The sequence below is a fragment of the Anopheles cruzii genome, chromosome 3 (assembly GCF_943734635.1).
Source record: "Anopheles cruzii chromosome 3, idAnoCruzAS_RS32_06, whole genome shotgun sequence".
NCBI lineage: Eukaryota > Metazoa > Arthropoda > Insecta > Diptera > Culicidae > Anopheles > Anopheles cruzii.
Window position 1 is genome coordinate 81,082,324 of NC_069145.1, and position 17,254 is coordinate 81,099,577.

The following is a 17,254-nucleotide window of genomic DNA, read 5'->3' on the forward strand; positions in this document are numbered from 1 at the left end:
TAAACACACAAACAAACGCGCGGCCACAGCTGCCATTTTGTACGCGGCCCGCCCCAAAACGGGTCGATCTGGGCCGACGGCCAAACGACAGCAGGCGGCAATGGCACGCACCAAAAACAAGAATGGCGGACCACAAAAACTAAGGCGATAAAAATAATAGAAAACGAACGAACTTATCCTAGTTGTGTGTGTGGCGGGGGGAGGGATTGTGGCACGTTAATCTCTTTTTACACAGCGGGGGGCCCCCGCTCGTGAAATGGCGCCGTTTCCGTGCGTCAAATGGCACATGGCCGTTACATCGAACTCTTATCGACTCGCTACTAACACTAACATTGCTGCTGCTGCTGCACGGCCAGACACGGACACGGAAAGCATTGGCTGTGTGCGTGCGTGCGTGCGTGCAGTTGCCGATTGAGCGTAACATTTGCACTGGATCACCTGGAATGTCTCCTAGGACAACAACAGTCTGCAACCGGGCCGTCGTCGGGTTTTCTTCTACATATTAATTCACGATATTTACAGCTTGCAGCTCACGGATCGCCGCACGGAGCAGATGACGGAGCGGATAAGTACAGAGCGGCCCGGCGGCCTCTTCTCGCTCGGCACACACACACGCACGGCGCACCACTACTGCTACCTCCCGCGCAAACACCGATACACAGTCACTACGGAACGTGGGCTCACAAGTGTCCTACGTGGGGCCTGGGACAGGACAATGATTAAATTCTGACAGTTCGCTCACACACTTCTTCTGCGTGTCCCCTGACCTCCTGCGTCCGCCCGTTCGTCACCGTGACAGCGTCGTGCAAACACAAAACAAACAAATACATTTATGGCACATCATTCCGCGTAGCCCTCGGCAGCGGGACCCATCGGAAAGACTACAAATAAATTAAACGGACGACGGAGGCACGTCCTCCTCCGGCCACTCCGTTCGCCCCGGGCCGTTAGCAATAGAAAACAAAACAAAAACGCCTCCCGGCGATGGCAATAAATAGATCGTCAAGCTCCACAAGCTCCTTGTCCGCCTTTACTCCTCGACGAGGCGCGCCTCGAGAAAGTGGAAGATCTCGTCGTAGGCGCGGGCCCGCGCAATCATGAGCGGTGTGAGCCGCTTGTGATTCTGCGGGTTGCGGCGCGCCCCGTACTTGTCCACCAGCAGCTTCACGATGTTGATATGGTTGTGCTGCGTCGCCACGTACAGGAGCGTGTTCCCGTGCGCGTCCTGAGCGTTCGCATCGAACTGGCCGGCGTACTGGTCGAGCAGGAAGTCCAGGATCCGCTCGTGGTTCTCCTGCACCAGGTACAGCAGGACGGGTGGGTCACTGTTGCGGAGCCGCTCGATACTGGCGCCGCTCGCGAGTAGAAGCCGCACCAACGCCAGATTATCGCTGACGACCGCCCGGATGAGGGGCGTCTCACCGTGATAGTCGAGCTCGTCCACCGAACACCCCCGATCCCGGAGCAACACCCGCACCGTCCTCACGTGACCCCGCTGTACGGCCACGTGAAGTGGCGTCTGACCGAAGCGATTCTTCGCGTTGATGGCGGCTCCGCGGGCATGCCGCAGCAACTCCCCGGCCAGCTCGTGTTCGTCCCGTTCCGCACACACGTGCAGTGCCGTCTGGCCAAACTCGTCCCGGTGGTTGAGGTGCACCGCGTCCCGTGCCACCAGCAACCGCACGATGTCCCGCGAACCAACCGTCACTGCGTTGATGAAGGCGAGTGGTGCTCCGTTCACGTCCACACCGTGGCGCAGCAACAGCTCCAGCAATCGCACGTTACCCGTCCGGATGGCCAGGTTGAGTGGCTGGGTGTCGGAGGTGGGGGGGTTCGCGAAGGTGGCCCCGTGTCGCAGCAGGACCCTCACCAAGCGCACACCGTTCGTAAGCAGCGCGAACGCGAGCGGATTGAGGCCATACTCCCCGGCGGGTTCCGTACTCGCCCCGCCCTCCTCCAACAGGATGCGGGCCGCCCGTAGCTGGCGCTCCTTGCAGGCCACCGCAAGCGCCGTGTTCTTCACCAGGTTCCCACAGTCAACCAGCCGCCGGAGCGAAGGCTGGGCGAGGAGGTAGCGCAGGATGGTGCACCGCCCGAACCCGGCCGCCACGTGCAGGACGTTGGCGCAGTTCGAGTAGACGCACGCCGGATTGACGGCCGCCTCCTCCAGCAGGTACCGCACCACGTCCCCGTTGTCGTACTCGATGGCCCGGTGCAGGAGGCACAGTTCACTCGAGAGCGCCGTAAGCTCCACTCCGTTCAGCGCCATCCTGACCACCTCGCTCCCGTTTCCGTACTGAATCAACCAGGACGCCGGAAGTCGCTCGTCGTCACCGGCCAACCCCACGCAGGCGCCAGCTTCCACCAGGATCCGTACGATCTCGGTGAGGTTGAGGCGGGCGGCCAGGTTCAGGGCGGTGTAGCGGGCGTGGCAGAGTGAGTCCAGTTGCTGGCGGGACATCCGACCGACCAGCGCCCGCACCGCACCCACGTTGCCCGCGTTCGTCACCTGCTGCAGCACCGTCATTCCGGTCCGCGGGTCCTTCCGGCCCCAGTCAAAGTCCCCGGCCGGCAGTCCCCCACCCAACAGCCGCTCCACGAACCCGTGGTCATCCGAGTGTACGAACCGGTACAGCTCCCCGTGCGCTCCGTACCGCACCAGTAGCCCCGCGAACAGCTCCACGTCACCCGCCAGTGCCCCCAGGTACAGCGCCAACAGACGTCGCTCACCGGCCGCCAACCGATCGATGCGTGTCGAGACGAAGTGTGACCGAGTGGTGCGCCGCAGGAGATACTGCAGAAGCTGGTGGCGGCCAGAGGCGGAAGTGCGGTCCGTTAGCAGATCGATCATCGACCGGAAGTCGCCGACGATCGCGGCGTCGACGAGCCCGTAATGACACGGCTCACCGCCGGCCAACGAGCCGAACCGTCGGCCGGCGAGCACCTCACTCGCACCCCTCAGTCCTTCCCGGAGCACCCCCAGATCGCAGTCCGAGCGGTGGACCGCATCGAACAGGGCGCGATGCTCCGCCAGCCACTGCAGCCGGTCGGCGTAGTTCCGCTCGAATTCTGACGTCGCAGTCGTTGGATCGTCTCCCGCGTCGGAGGTTGGGTACAGGCGGAAGGAGTGTCGCCGGAAGGCGATCGCGTTCAGGAAGATGGTCGCGGCCGATGGGAGTGTGAGCAATTCGAGGACCAGCGAGTCGGGGCCACCGCCCAGGAACGTCCTCAGTCGGGAGCCACTCAGGATGGGTGTCCCTGACGTCGAGCCACGGAGTCCCCCCACCGACGCCAGGATTTCAAGCAGTTCGTGGAGTGCGAACTCGAACGCGAACTGCACGAACGCCGGAAGGGCACGGATCGCGTCGGAGAACCCGGGCGAATCGGGCGACCCGCACTCGAGCGTCTTCTCCACCAGCTCCACCAGGTCGTTGACCTTCGCGTCGAACACCTCCTGCAGGAGCTCCTCATCTTCGGTGGCTCGGGCACCCCCGGTCGCCAGTTGGAGCCCCCGGGCGCGGAAGAATCCCTCGACGGTGGCGTGGCGCTGCGGGAGGCCCCGGAACACGTTCTCGCAGTACACGGAGTGGAGCTTGCAGTGCAGCTCCGCAAAATCCTGCTCGCTGAGCGACGGAGCGCCTCGCTCCTGAAGCATCTGGCGGGTGAGGTGTTCATAGCGGTCACTCTCTGCCCGTTCCGGTCGAGGGGCGGCCGTCCGTATCCCGAACAGACAGTCAGGATCCATGAGGCGCTGCAACTGCTCCAGGTTCCGCACCACCTGCCGTGTGTCCTCGTTCGCCTCGCCGGCGTAAGGCCGGAGCAGCTCCTTGAGCGCAAGGTTCGCGTCGGAGATGGAGATCGCCCGGGAAATGTCGTACCGATGGTAGGTCTGGGTAAGGTACGAGTGGAGCAGTCGGCGGGTGCGCCCAAGGTCCCCGTTTGCCCGGAGCGCCCGGTACACGACGGCGAACTGGGCCAGGGTGACGCGGAGCCGCGTCTGATGGTACTGGAGGTGGTAGAACCGGAAGTGGATGTTCTTCTCGACAAACGACAGCAGCTTCAGCTCGTTGGCCATGCCGCGGTAGGCGCGCTTCAGCTCGCCCACCACCCGCCCCGTCTCCGGCTCGTCGTGGAACGCGTGCTCGAAGCGCAGGGCGCTCAGGGTGTGCAGGTTGTGTTCGCCGACGTAGCGGGCGTACGAGCGGAGCTGCGGCGCCGTCCGCAACCGGTACGCGGTCCCGAGGAACGTCTTGAACGCTCCGATCAGCTGCAGGTGCATCACGTACAGCAGATACCGGTACACCGCCCGCAGCCTCGTTTGGATCCCCCGCGCCTGTTCAATCGTCAGGAGGGGGGCTGGCGGCCGTCGGCCACCGGCCACCGGCAAGTACTTGGCCGCCGAGCAGCGCGGTGAGAAGGCTTCCCGCACGTTGGCTGCCTCGCGTGTCCCCAGTGGCTCCAGGAGGTGCGCAAGAAGACTGTCCAGAAGCTGACTGAACCTTGGCCGATGGTTCCTGTCGCTGGCAAGGAACTGCAGGACGCGTTTGATCGCCAGCAGTCCGAGTGTTTCCGTCGGACGATCGTCCAGGTCGATGACGAGCGCTCCCTCGATGTAGTGCGCCGCCCGTTTCACGCTGTGCAGCTGTCGGACCTGCTCGTAGGTCCGTCGGAGGTTGCGGAACGTGACCCGGTCCTGGCGACGCACCGCACCGGACAGCAGTTTGCGGTTGGCCGCCGCGTACGCCACCTGTCGCTTCGAAAGGCGGAGCTTCGGATGTCGCCGGTGCCAAAGTTGGCCGACCGTCAACGGACGGAGGTCGCTCCGCCGCAGATGGGCCACGAAGTCCGTCACATCGCAGGATAGGCTGAGGGCCACAAACTCGGGACGCGCAAGCTCCTCTCGTATCCGCTCCTCGTCGTGCGGCTTTCCCTCGGCGATCCGTTGTAGCTCGGGGCAGGTGCGCCGCCTAAGGGACACGTACTGTGCTGCCTTCTGCTCGCCGATGCACTCGAGCAGATCCTCGAGGAGCTGCGGCATCCACTCCGTGGACCGAGAGCGCACCCTTGCCAGTGTCTCACCGACCGCCGTCAGATAGCGCAGGATCATCGGGCGGTTCAGGAGCAGCTTGTAGATCTCGAAGCCGGCCCGCTTCTCCAGGATTCCCAGAAATAGGCTCGCCAGGTAGGCGGCTTCCTTCACCGGGATTAGACTCTCGTCGGGGAGCCCACCCCCGACGAGCACCTGCAGACACTCGCAGATGGCCCGCAGCCGCACCACGAACTCCTCGTCCAGGTCGCCCAGGTTGTCGGCGTCGTACCGATCGCTCAAGTATTTGGTATAGCTTCGCACTAACTCCACGCGCCTATCAGCCTCTGTCTCGCTCTCCGCGGCCGCCGTCGGGATCCGCTGGCCCTCCGCATCGTAGCTGTGCGCGATCAGTTCGTGCTCGAGGAAGGCGCGCATCGGCTCGCACACCTCCACGCCCCGTACCGCCCACAGCTCGTCCAGGGCACGCGTCATCAGTTTCATCTTCGTGTGAATGTCGAACGCGCGCTTCTCGAGGAAGATTCGCAGGAGCTCGACCGAACCGCGACCCACCAGCCGCCGGAAGGCCCGGTCAGCTGGCAGTCCGTCCAGCTCGCGGCCCACCATCGCCTCGGCCACGTGCCGGCAGCCGGCGGCAAGTGCCTGCTCCGCCGCCGTCCGCTCCTGGTGGTTCCGCAGCCCACAGTCGGCGCCCGCCGTCAGCAGCAGCTCGATCAGGCGCATCTTGTTGCGCTTGGCCGTCACGGCCAGGTGCAGGGCCGTGTTGCCGTCCCGGGCCGGATCCTGGAAGTCCAGATCGATGGCGGTGGTGCCCCGTCGCTCGAGGGCCGCACGTACCACCTCGCACTGGCCCGCCTCGACGGCCTTCAGGAACGCTTCCATTGCGACCACCATGACAGATGTGTGTGTGTTTGTGTGGGTTGGTGTGTGTCGGGGGCGGTGTGGTTCACTTTCTGACCAGCTCCAGGGGCAGCCGCTCCCAAGTTACGACATTCCTACTCGTTCCTCGAGGGGAGTTCTGGAAAGAAAATAGGGAAAACGAAAATGTCAATGAAAGGGTTTCTTATGGGTTGGTGTTACGCAAGTAAGTTAATTTATCTAAATTAAGTAGTTAAATTAAGGTGGATTTGGTTCATTTTACCATTGCTACCTCTGAGCAATAATACTGAGCAACATCATCCACAAATAGAAACGGAACATCATCTATTGCCAATAAAAAGAACCTCATCGGCTACAGAAAACACAAAAAAACAAACAAAACCCGACAACAACAATAGTACAAGCTAGCCCGCGACTAGACCATCCTTTAGCAGAGTAAATGTCACAAATAGCTTAAGTTAATCTTGTTAGGCTAGATTAAGTTAACTAATAAGTAAATTTAGTAAATACGGTCCGTTCTTCTAAGATAACAACAAACTACACGTGCTCTTCTGCTTAGCGCTGAGATGAAATACAATGTTACAATAACTCAGTTTCGAATTTACATTAACCAGCAACCTTTCATAAAACTATCACTAAATGAATGCAACTCTATCTTCAGTGGCTTAAATGCACATTGAAAGTAACAATTGAAGCATGCCAAATAAAACAATCGCTCCACTGCAACTCATTGTGGGGTTTTATGTTAAAGAATGAAAAACGAGCCCACAAACAATTACTCAACAAAATCAGACTATAACGCATGTTGACGAGGTCAGTTAGTTTAATTTTTGGTCGTTCTTTTCTATTCTCATTTCACTTTGGCCAATACGCTGACTTGACTTGAATATTTCATATTTTTAATACTTTCGGGTAATAATCATCAGAAAAGTTCAGATATCGGCCGCCAATTGACTCGGTGACTTATAAGGTGAGCCAAGCATAGGGTTCGTGGTAATAAGAAGAAATTGGAAAACAGTTTTAACAAGTTAACAAGTCCGATCTGAAAGATTGAATCGGTTCCAATTCCAATGGTTCAAGCTATCTTTTGATAAGTTTAAGAGAAATTGAAACGAATTGGCTTTCGTTGGTCTGCGTAAGTATTGCGTTATTGGTAATCGATCGTCAATTGTGTTTAGTTTAGTTTAGTTGTGTTTGTTCGTTGGTGTGACCTTCGATTCAATGTTGAAACTTAAGACGCATTACGAGGACCTGATTAAGTGTGCGTATAGAATGCTGGACTTTGGTATCCGTGTGAGTTCCGAGATCCGGAATGTTTTGTATCTAAAAGCTATGTCGTGTCCGCCTGATCCTTGAGCCTACTTATGTCGTTGTGTTGGTACGACGTTGATCGATTACCCCATTATAAAACGCGCTGTCTTGGCCTACGATCACCTGAGCATCGCAGATCGGTCGACTCAAGCCATTTTCGCATTCAAGATCTCGACTTCCCGTGTTGACTTTCCGATACTCCCTGCTCAATTTAATTTCGTCACTTATTGACTTTAGTATTGCTATTATTTCTAAGTTAGTCCTGTAACTTGACTATCAGGCAATGTGACACATTGACTTTGTATATATCATAAGTATATAAATATTACACAAATGAATCAGAAATCTTGAATGATGCTCATTCCGTTCCTGTTTCTCGCTTGGTCTTTATCTCTGTGGTCGGGTTTCCGCGGCTCCCAATAGTTAGTCAGTCAGTTAAAACTAAATATGACGACCAAAATTAGACCGACACTGTCCAAGTCCTGAATTAACTGCTTATCCCACGAGCAACAAACCACGTATGCAGACCGTTTAGTGGCATTCATCAATAGCTCCTTACATCCTTACAACATGACGGGTCCAATTCCAGCCATCATCCAGGTCCTTCGAACGATACGCCCCAAAACAAGGCCACATTCGATCGCCAGCAAGCGATCTCACTTCCTGCTCGGTAAGGTAACATTTGGGGAATAAATTACTGCCCCTCCTGAGGTTCAGGTCCTGCGTTCCATTCTCCGGTGTGCCGTGGCCCATTATGAGCGCTCGTTAGCGAGGTTAGATAATTCGCGGGCCGCCTATTTTTACCGCCGGGCGTGCGAGCGAGTGTCAATGAACTGCAGCATCATCATCGGCTGCAGCATGGTGAGGCCATCCCAAAACCCAGCTGCAGCCGGCGAGCTCCAGAGCACGGTTCCTTCATTCAGCACACGTTGGCCATTGCGATTCATTCAACTTTTGCTCTCTTCGCAGCAGCACCAGCAGCACCAGGAGCAAGCATATCAGCCGTCCGGGTGGAGGACCCATTAAGTATCAAAAATTAAATTTACTCCACCACGGCACGAATGGGGGCCGGACGAAGCAAGGGACCCCCGGCGACGGCCCGAGCTCATGTATCACAAGCGACAGCGCAGAGAACGACCGCGTCGGACCCCGTCGGGAGGAGAGAGCTGGAAAATCAACGCACTTCATCATCGTTTTCCACGCTTTACGCACTTTTTGCGAATGTGGTTCGTCGCCCCCCTCGTTCACCACGACCCGGCCCGTGGCCACCTCACGACTGCGGGACCTGCCGAAGAAGAAGAAGTCCGGACCGCGGCTAGTATGGTTCGCGAGCGCATAAATGCAGCATAACCGTACCGGTTGTAAATTTAGCCCTCCGGGCCCTAACACGGCCAAAGGAGTTTGGCCCCCGTTGGTGTGTCTGTGTGTCGACGTGTGTGTGTGTGTTTGAATGAATGGACCAGTGCAAGAGGAGTTGAATGAATCCCTGCCTGGCTGGTTGAGGCGACGCCCGACAGCTGCCGTTCTGTGCGGTGCCGACCAGAGTGGCCATGTTTACGCTTCCAAGTAACGCACACGACACGACATGCACTTGCGCAACCGTCACCTGTCAAAGGTAAACCAAACAACGCGAGAGTCTGTCAGAGTTGCGCTTCTTCTCCGCGGCCCGGTCGCGAGGGAACAAAAGAACCGGACTTGGACGTCTGGTTTGTGTTCTTGGCGTAGACACCATCGCGGCTTCGTGTTGCCCCAAGTGGCAACGGATCGCCGTGGAGGGCACTCCAATTTCCACTCGACTCCTCGAGCACACACACAACACAACACACATCGCTACGCGTCACTCTTCTCGTCGCGTGGCTCGGCAACGGCAAACATCTGTTTTATGTAAACTCATTTACCGAAATATTTCCGGTTCGTCGGACCAGAAACGTGGGTGACAACCGGGGGGATACCAGGAGCATCGGACTGTATTGTTTCGGGCACCCAACACAGGGCGAATAGACGCGAAGAGAGAGAGCGAACCAACAGACACACAACAACGAAAACAAACACGGCCGGGCTGGAAGACAGTTACATTCGTTGAACATGCTCATAATCACCCGTCGTTGGATGGACCAGTTTGCTTTTGTCACTCGCCGCTAAATGGCCCACGGCGAGCCGCCGCCGCGGACTGTTCCCGATGAAATATTGCGCCCCATTGTGCCGGCTGCCGTCAGCCGCGGAATGCACTTCGCGCGTCGCACAAAAAAACAACAACAAAAAAATCCCCCACAACAATACCCGGCAGTGTGTGTTCAGTGGCCCCCGCCGCAGCCTCCCTTGGCTTCGAGAAATGGTCCTCACCGTCAGCTCCACGTCTCGCGAGTCCTCGAGTTGTTTGACAAGTGAAACATCCGCAGATCCGTCCGCATCCAGGCTGAGCAGAAGTAGAAGAAGTAGAAGTATTTAACAGATGGGCTGAAAAGTTCCGGGCCTAACACATAAAGGGCACTAGATCAAACACAATTTCGTGTTTTAATTTTACACTGCTTCATGATGGGAAAAAATATCGTTCAAGCGAAGCAATGGCTTGAAAAGCATTACAAGGACTCCGGTTCATCAGAAACAACGATAGAACGTTGGTTTAGGTTGACTTCCAAGAAGAGAACGTCCAAATGCGGTGGTAACACCAGAAAACTTTTTAAAATTCCATAAAATCATTTTGAATGATCGAAAATGTGGGTAAGTTTGCTGATCAAGATAGTTAAGATACTGATAGTTAAGATTCTGAGCAATCTTTGACTATGTTTGAACGTCACAAACCGGAAATTTTTCATTGATATGTGACAATCACTTCACTCCGGAATCAAAACGATCGTCATCTGAGTGGAGAGCAACCGGTGAACCTCGTCCAAAGCGCCCGAAAGCATAATAATCGGTTGGAAAGGCTATGGCCTCAGTATTTTGGGTTGTGCGAGGTGGAATTTCAATCGACTATCTTATGAAGGATATCTTAAGAATGATGATCGATGAATATTACAACCTTCTCAAGATGGTCGAATCTTGAGAAGGGAAATACTATCAACAGTGAATACTATATCTCGTTATTGGAACGATTGAAAACCGAAATTGCAAAGGAACGATCTGACTATGACAAAGAAAATAAAATTGTTTCAAGACAATGCACCGTGTCCCAAGTCGTTCAAAACAATAGCAAAACTACAAGAATTGAACTTCGAATCGCCCGTACAGTCACCGTATTCGCCAGATTTGGTTCCCAACAACTACTGGCTGTTCACAGACCTAAAAAAATGCCCACCGGTACGAAATATCCCTCGAATTAAGTCGTTATCACAAAAATTGAGGTCTTTTTTAAGGCGAAAGATAAATCTTTCCACAAAAGTGGTGTTGAAGTGTTAGAGCGGCGTTGGATTGATTGTGTGGCTCCTGATGAAGATGACGTTGATGAATTAAGGCAATTATGACCCTTTTTTTCCTTAGGGCAGGGACTTTTCAGCCCATATGTTACGTAGAAGGTTCTCTCCCGCGAGAATAACCTCCACTAGCCGCGGAGGCCGCGACGAGCTGACGACGGGGAGACGACGCGAAAATAATAATAATCAACACATTGTCCTGACGGCGGACACACCCGGAGCGCGGAGTCTGCCGTTTGATCTCCGAGGGCGCCCGGCCGGCAGCCCTCGATCGTCAACGGAGAAAAATGATGTTTTCGATCCGCGCGCGTCGCGCGCTCCCCATCAAAAGGGGTATTTTGCTATCAAATGAGATGTTTATCGAGTCCAAGATGCCGGCTCGTTCGGCCGTCGGCCGTGCGTCGCCATAAAAACAAAACAATGGACCACGTTTGTCCAACGCAACGCGCATTCCACGCGCGTCGCTGGCGTCGTGTTTTGTGTCGGAGTTTTCTAAATAAAATGTACAAACTTTTGGAACTTTGGCCGAATTGATGCGACCGGACCGCGGGCGAAAATAAACAATCTTCAAACGAGGCGGGCTGACGGACGTTTTCGTAAATCACAGGCGACCAGCTCAGTCGACGTGCTCGTGTGCTGTGAGCGCAATTAATTTGGCAGAGACACTTCCCTCCCGGTTCAATTTCCGCCAAATTCGGCCGCCGGACCTAAAGCCCTTGTGCCGTTGGAGGAGGGCATCACACGGATCACGGATGGGTCACGATAGTTTTGATCCAATCGACACTTGCCCCGGCCGGGGATCAACCGGAGCGCACCGGAATCCGATATTGCACCGACCCTTTCACTTTCAGACCACCCGGCGGGGGGTGTCTTCTCCGGACACCGAGAGAGCCACTCAATCACACCCCGAGAGTCTCGTGGTGTGTGTTTGGAGCAAACAGTCATTCCGTCGGCAAGAAACAGGAAATCGATTCGCTCGGTTTATGGCAACAAATGACCACTCCGGCACGCCGGGGACTGGGAACTTACACCGTCGTCGTCTTCATCAGCTCATCCACATGGCGTCTCACTCTCGCTCACTCACTCGGGCTCACTTTGGCCACCCGGATGGCTTCGGTTATCGATGGTCAATTGGTTTCCGATTATGGCCACACTCTCTCGGGGGGGCCCATCCTCGGTGGCGGTGGGCCCACCTCTATTATTGCACCTCGAGTACCACCACCCACCGACCGTCGCGTGGGAAATGAATCAAATCGAGAACCGCACACCACCACTCTTTCGCTCGGAAGGCACTTAGCGGCGCACAATTAGCACAATTTATGAATATTCCACAAATTATGTCCGCGCCGATCGCGATGATTCACACACACTCGCGCGGATTCTTTATTATCCTATCTCTCCCTGCTTCCTCCGGGGTTTGTTTCCTTTGCCACCGTGTGGGGAGCGGCGAATGCACTTTGGGTGCAGCGCAGAAGCGCAGATTGCAACGGATCGAAGCGCACACCACAACAAAACCCGGTGCATGTGCGCGCGCGCGCACTCTCGCGATCGTACTGGCGATCCGCGAGCGCGATCGCGAAGCGCTGAGCACGCCAGGACCGCCCGCCAGGAGCGAGACAAGGAGAGCGAGCCCGAGAGAGAGAGACAGAACGGCCGCTGTGCGCGAGAAAGGGTGCACGAGTGGGTGCACCACCCAACGGCAACGCGAAGAAGTGGCCCGACGGAGAAGGCCCCACAAAAACCAGATCTGGCGGCGGCCCCGTCGACGGCATTGTCATCGGCGTCTAAGCACCTGCAGCACCCGCGGCCCCCTGAGGATCTGTGAGTGCAGCGCGCGCGGCACAATGTACGGCATTGTGCAGCGTTTGTTTGTGCGCGTTTTCCACAACGTGCCCGTGGTCGATGGCCTCTCTCACTCTGTCTCTCTCTCCCTCGCTCACTCTCTGCGCTTTGTTCGGCGCCCGCAGGATAATCCGATAAATTGCAATTCAAATGGCCGAGCGAGCGAGACGGAGGCGCATTAATTTATACGCATTTAAGACGGCAACGTGGACGGCGGCGGCCACGGCGGTCGCAAACTGGTCCCATAATCCCCCCCACCCCGTGTGCTGCGCTCGGAACGGGATGGCCACCGAAACCCAATCGACCCGGGGGAGGAAGTATTAAGAAGCATAAAACATAAAATCCTTCGCCCGGCCGATAAGACGCAAACGCGGCGCACTCTAATTAATAAACACTGACGATGGCCGCAGAACCGGCTTCTGTTACCGCTGAGAGAGATCCCCATTCGGTGGTGGTGGCCATTCCGCTTCGGTTTGATACCACAAAGTAGTCGGTGACGGGGTGTCTCACTACTCTTGATTAGGCTGGGTGGCTGGCTGACTGGATCCATTATTGCCCTTGTTTAGGGAAGCGCTTCGGAGCTCCGGGCTCCGGTGCATTCCCAAACCTGGCTCCTGGTGCCGTCGTTGGCCGTCCGTTAGATAACCGTCGGCTTGTTGCGTTGCGTGGCAGGCCCAAACATGCAATCGGCGCAACAATCGGCGCAAAAGCGGTGCATCGCCAGCCGAGCCGAGGTCCGCTGCGCTAAGGCTCCTGGCGGGTGCTCCGGGTCCGCGCTCCGGCTCCGGCTCGATGTTTGCGCGATTGCGAAAGCGGTCTCTATTCATAAAACTGTCGCTCGGATCGTTCGCCATTATTCGTAAGCAGCGCAGGTGCAGGTGCATCGTAGGTGCAACGACGCGCCTAACGGTGGCCTAACCACTCACGGTGTGGTTCGGTGCTGGATGTCTTCACAGACTTGGAACTTTGGTGAGGTACAGGGTCATCCATTTCGTAGTTCCAAAAACAAAGTTAAAATACACACACGAAAAATTAAGTTTGTAACGAAATTTTTGTATAATAAAAAACACAATATGAGGTGTGTTCAAAAAGTTCTGATAATTTTGCATTTACGCCGACTACGTATGTTCGATTTTCGAACGGTAAAGCTATTAAGACCAAAAGCAGCGTTTATTGGAGGTTCAAAATTTTCTTACAGGGCCGAGAAGATGTGAAAGTCGAAAAGTCAAGTTTGGTCGAATGTGAACAGTTTTGCTTAGAGTTTTCTTTGACTGCAGGGTCGTGGTGCATCGTGAGTTGTTGCCAAAGGATAGAACGGTCAATAAAGAATATTTCCAGCAAGTTATGCGCAATTCGCCTGAAGCAACGTACGTAGCCCGCGTAAATGCAAAATTATCAGCACTTTTTGAACACACTTCGTATCGTTCAGATGGCCGCCTCGAGACCCACGGCAACAGGCGATTCTGATAAGATATGTTTCAATTACTTTTTAGCACATTTCTTTTCGACCATAAATTGGCGAATGCTATTTTTCAAACGCTCAAAAGTGCCAGGCTTGTTAGCAAAAACACGATCATTTGCGTAGCCCCACAAGAAAAAGTCCAACGGGGAGTCCAAATTTCATGATCTTGGTGGTTAATTGACAACACCAAAAGGACGAAATTTTACAACCATTAATTTTGTAACGGCATTCCTCAATCGATTGAGAGTTTTCAGTGGCCCAGATGCGGAAATTTTGCTTGTTTTCGTATCCGATCCGAGGTGAAAAATGTGCCTCATCTCTGAAGAAAATTCAGCTGGAAAAATTAGCGTTTTCGAATCCCCACTTTCGGGGAAAATTTTTAAAATTTTAACACGTTGTTTTGTTGTTAAGCAATTCATTGAACTAAACGTTTGACACCTGGATTGACGGATATATTCGCAAACTGTAAAATGCCATCCCTGTGATTTCGAAACTACAAAATGGATAACCCTGTGATTTCAGCACAAAAATGAGCATCAAAACTTGTGATTCACTTGTGACTTTGGTGGACTTTTATCAGTTTCTCTCTCTCTCGCTCTGCTCGGCTTCGGATACCGATCCTCGCGGTATCGATCGCGCATCTCGCGAAGGAAGAAACACTTTGTCTAGGAAAGGAATCGGGGCTCCATGCGCCCCCCGTTTTGGAGCCGTGGCCGTGGCATCCTGGGCATGATGGACGCACGCACCGCCGATCCCCCCGTGCCGCTACTTCCCCCAGCTCACCGCCGACGATAAGATCTAGATATGTATTATGTTCCCGTTTGTTTCGTCCGCCATCATCGGCCGCCAAACACGATGCCATCGCCGCGCCGGAGAAATGCGTGCACGCCGGGCGCAACGCACCCCACACCGCACCCCGCACGCGTTGTCCGGCTGCATGCGCGATAAATAACGCAGCCGCCGCGGACACAAGAAGCCCTGCTGTTGCGTGAATGGCGGCGGCATGTAGCTCTAGCGCACCCCAACGTGGGTCTGTCTTCGGTCTTGTGTGTTGCCGCGCTGCTGCTGCGGTTGCTGGACGATCGCCGCACAAAACAACAATCATCATAACGACAACCACAACCAGTCAGCCTGCGGAGGGGTTTCGCAATCCGCTTGCGCTTGCGGGTGATAGTAATAATAATAATAATAACAGTAGTAGCAACAGCAGCAGCAGCAGCAGTAATCCCATCGGCGCAATGAGAAGAAAATTATGGAAAATCGTTACAAAACCCACCATACACGCGAGAGGTTTCTCCCCTGGCGTGGCGTTGGAATCCAGCGCAGGGGATGGTGGGGAGGGCCGTGGAGATCGCGCAGAGTAGTGGCCAATGGTCCGTGCGCACCTGCGCGAACGCCCCAAAGAAGGCGACGCGGCTGTGATGCTGTGGCCAAAAACTAACGACGCTCCGTTGCGAACAGTTGACCAAATCGAGCAAGGGGACAGGGTGATAGGCAGGGTCAAAGGAGGGGCGCGGGTCCGCACGGAATGGCGCGCGAACTTTCTCTTTCGTGCAACAATTTTTGTTGTTTAGATTTTACCACTCACATCTGTAATTATGGCTGTTAATTGAGAGACCCGCGAGGCGGCCGAGGTGGTGGTGGGCTGGGTCCACCGCTCCGCACTGCACCGCACCGCACGCCACCGGTGATTGTTGGCAGGCGAAAGAAGAAATTAACCAAAGACACACACACGACAGCATAGAGGGCCGCACGTGGGGTAATGCAAATGATTACGCGCCACACAGGGCGGCAGGACCGTGGTGACGGAAGCCACAGAGCAGAAGCCTGCGAGATGGTGGCCGGCCAGCCAGCCACTGTCTCTTATTACCGGGGAGTCATTTGTCCTCGGGGAGGCCCCTGCAACGGTGGCAGGTAGGCGCGATAGGTATCATCGTTTCCGGCATCGTTCTACTTCTCGGTACCAATTACTCCGCACGTCCATCAACGCAAACGATGGTGCCGTGATCCGGGGGCCGCAAGATCCAGCGCTGGGGCCATTTTGTAGCTTGGAGGAAAACAAATGTGTAACAGTATGATCAAGATTCCCGCACTTCCTTTTTTTGGTAGATGACAGTCGGTCCAGTTGTCCAGTTGTCCAGTTGAGCCACAGTGCGGCAAATAGGTGCGCATCCTTCGCATCATTCAGCGCTTTCTAATGTCTAAATATTCATTTTAAAAGTCATAAACACGTGTCAAACCCCTCTCCGATCTCTCTCACTTAAATCGGCGATGTTCTCGTCCGTTGTTGCAATATTTGGACGCCCAAAACGTTCATCATTTGCCAAGTTCTTAGGGCCACGTTTAAGTTTTGCTGCCCAACATTTAACAGGGTTTAAATTCTTTTGAATACAGAGTCCCCTTATGCAGAACTCAATGTCATTTTTGCTTTACGTATGAGGTATTGCCTTTAAAAAAAACCCATATTCAATGACACATCAACACTCGATTTTGACCATTTTCACAAAAACACTGACATAAAAACTGAACCTGTTTGCCGTTAGGGCCTCGAGTTAAGACAATTCTTCAGAAGCTCCTTAAACTTCGATGGTGGAACCTTAATATGGATCATAGAGCTGTTAACTTTATTTTTGTATAAAGTTATGATGGTTTCTTCTCACTTAAAGCGACGCACAGAAACCTCAACCTGTTTTTGTAGCTCCTTGTTCTATCTATGGAGCTCAAACATTTAAGTCTCTTTTGCTGTGGTTCTGTCGCTAACTCTTCACGGTTCTATCCTCAATCCTTCTCTGTTCACGGTCTGTTCCTAACGCGGTTCACTCCTTCACGGTTCACGGTCTGTTCCTCTCTCGGTTCACGGTTCTATCCTGGTTCCTTCTCTGCTCGGTTCATGATCCATTTCGGTTTCCTTCTCTGTTCACGGTCCGTTTCAAACTCGGTTCAAGATTCTATCCTCACTCCTTCTCGGTTCACGGTCCTTCGCAGATTCCACGCGGTTTTTTTCTTTTCTCTACCACGCGGTTCTATGGGTCCAGCGTGTTATCTATGGGTCTAGCCCCCGTTTGCTGCGAATCCGCCAGGTGCGCCAGTGACAGCGCCTAGGACGAATAATATGTTCTAACTTCCCGTAACAAAGACCTGTTCAATTCTTGATTCTCAGTCATTTTTGCACTCCAATTTCTGAAGAGCCAACCAATTCAAAGACTTTGTGAACTGAATTCGAGACTTAAAGTGCTAGTAATAAAACAATTCCCTAGGAAATTCGATCTTCTAAGCAACAAAGCAGCCCTCAATTCGTTA

The 17,254-nt window shown here is 54.4% G+C and overlaps 1 protein-coding gene across 1 annotated transcript; it reads right to left on the reverse strand.

Moving 5' to 3' along the window:
- Window positions 1–1,030: 1,030 nt before the first annotated feature.
- Window positions 1,031–5,941, reverse strand: LOC128271113 (uncharacterized). Its single transcript, XM_053008551.1, has one exon. The coding sequence runs from the start codon at window positions 5,939–5,941 to the stop codon at window positions 1,031–1,033; it is 4,911 nt and encodes a 1,636-aa protein (XP_052864511.1).
- Window positions 5,942–17,254: the final 11,313 nt, after the last annotated feature.

Coding starts and splice junctions, on each gene's coding strand:
- LOC128271113 (XM_053008551.1), bottom strand. CDS start 5,941: ATGGTGGTCGCAATGGAAGCGTTCCTGAAGGCCGTCGAGGCGGGCCAG.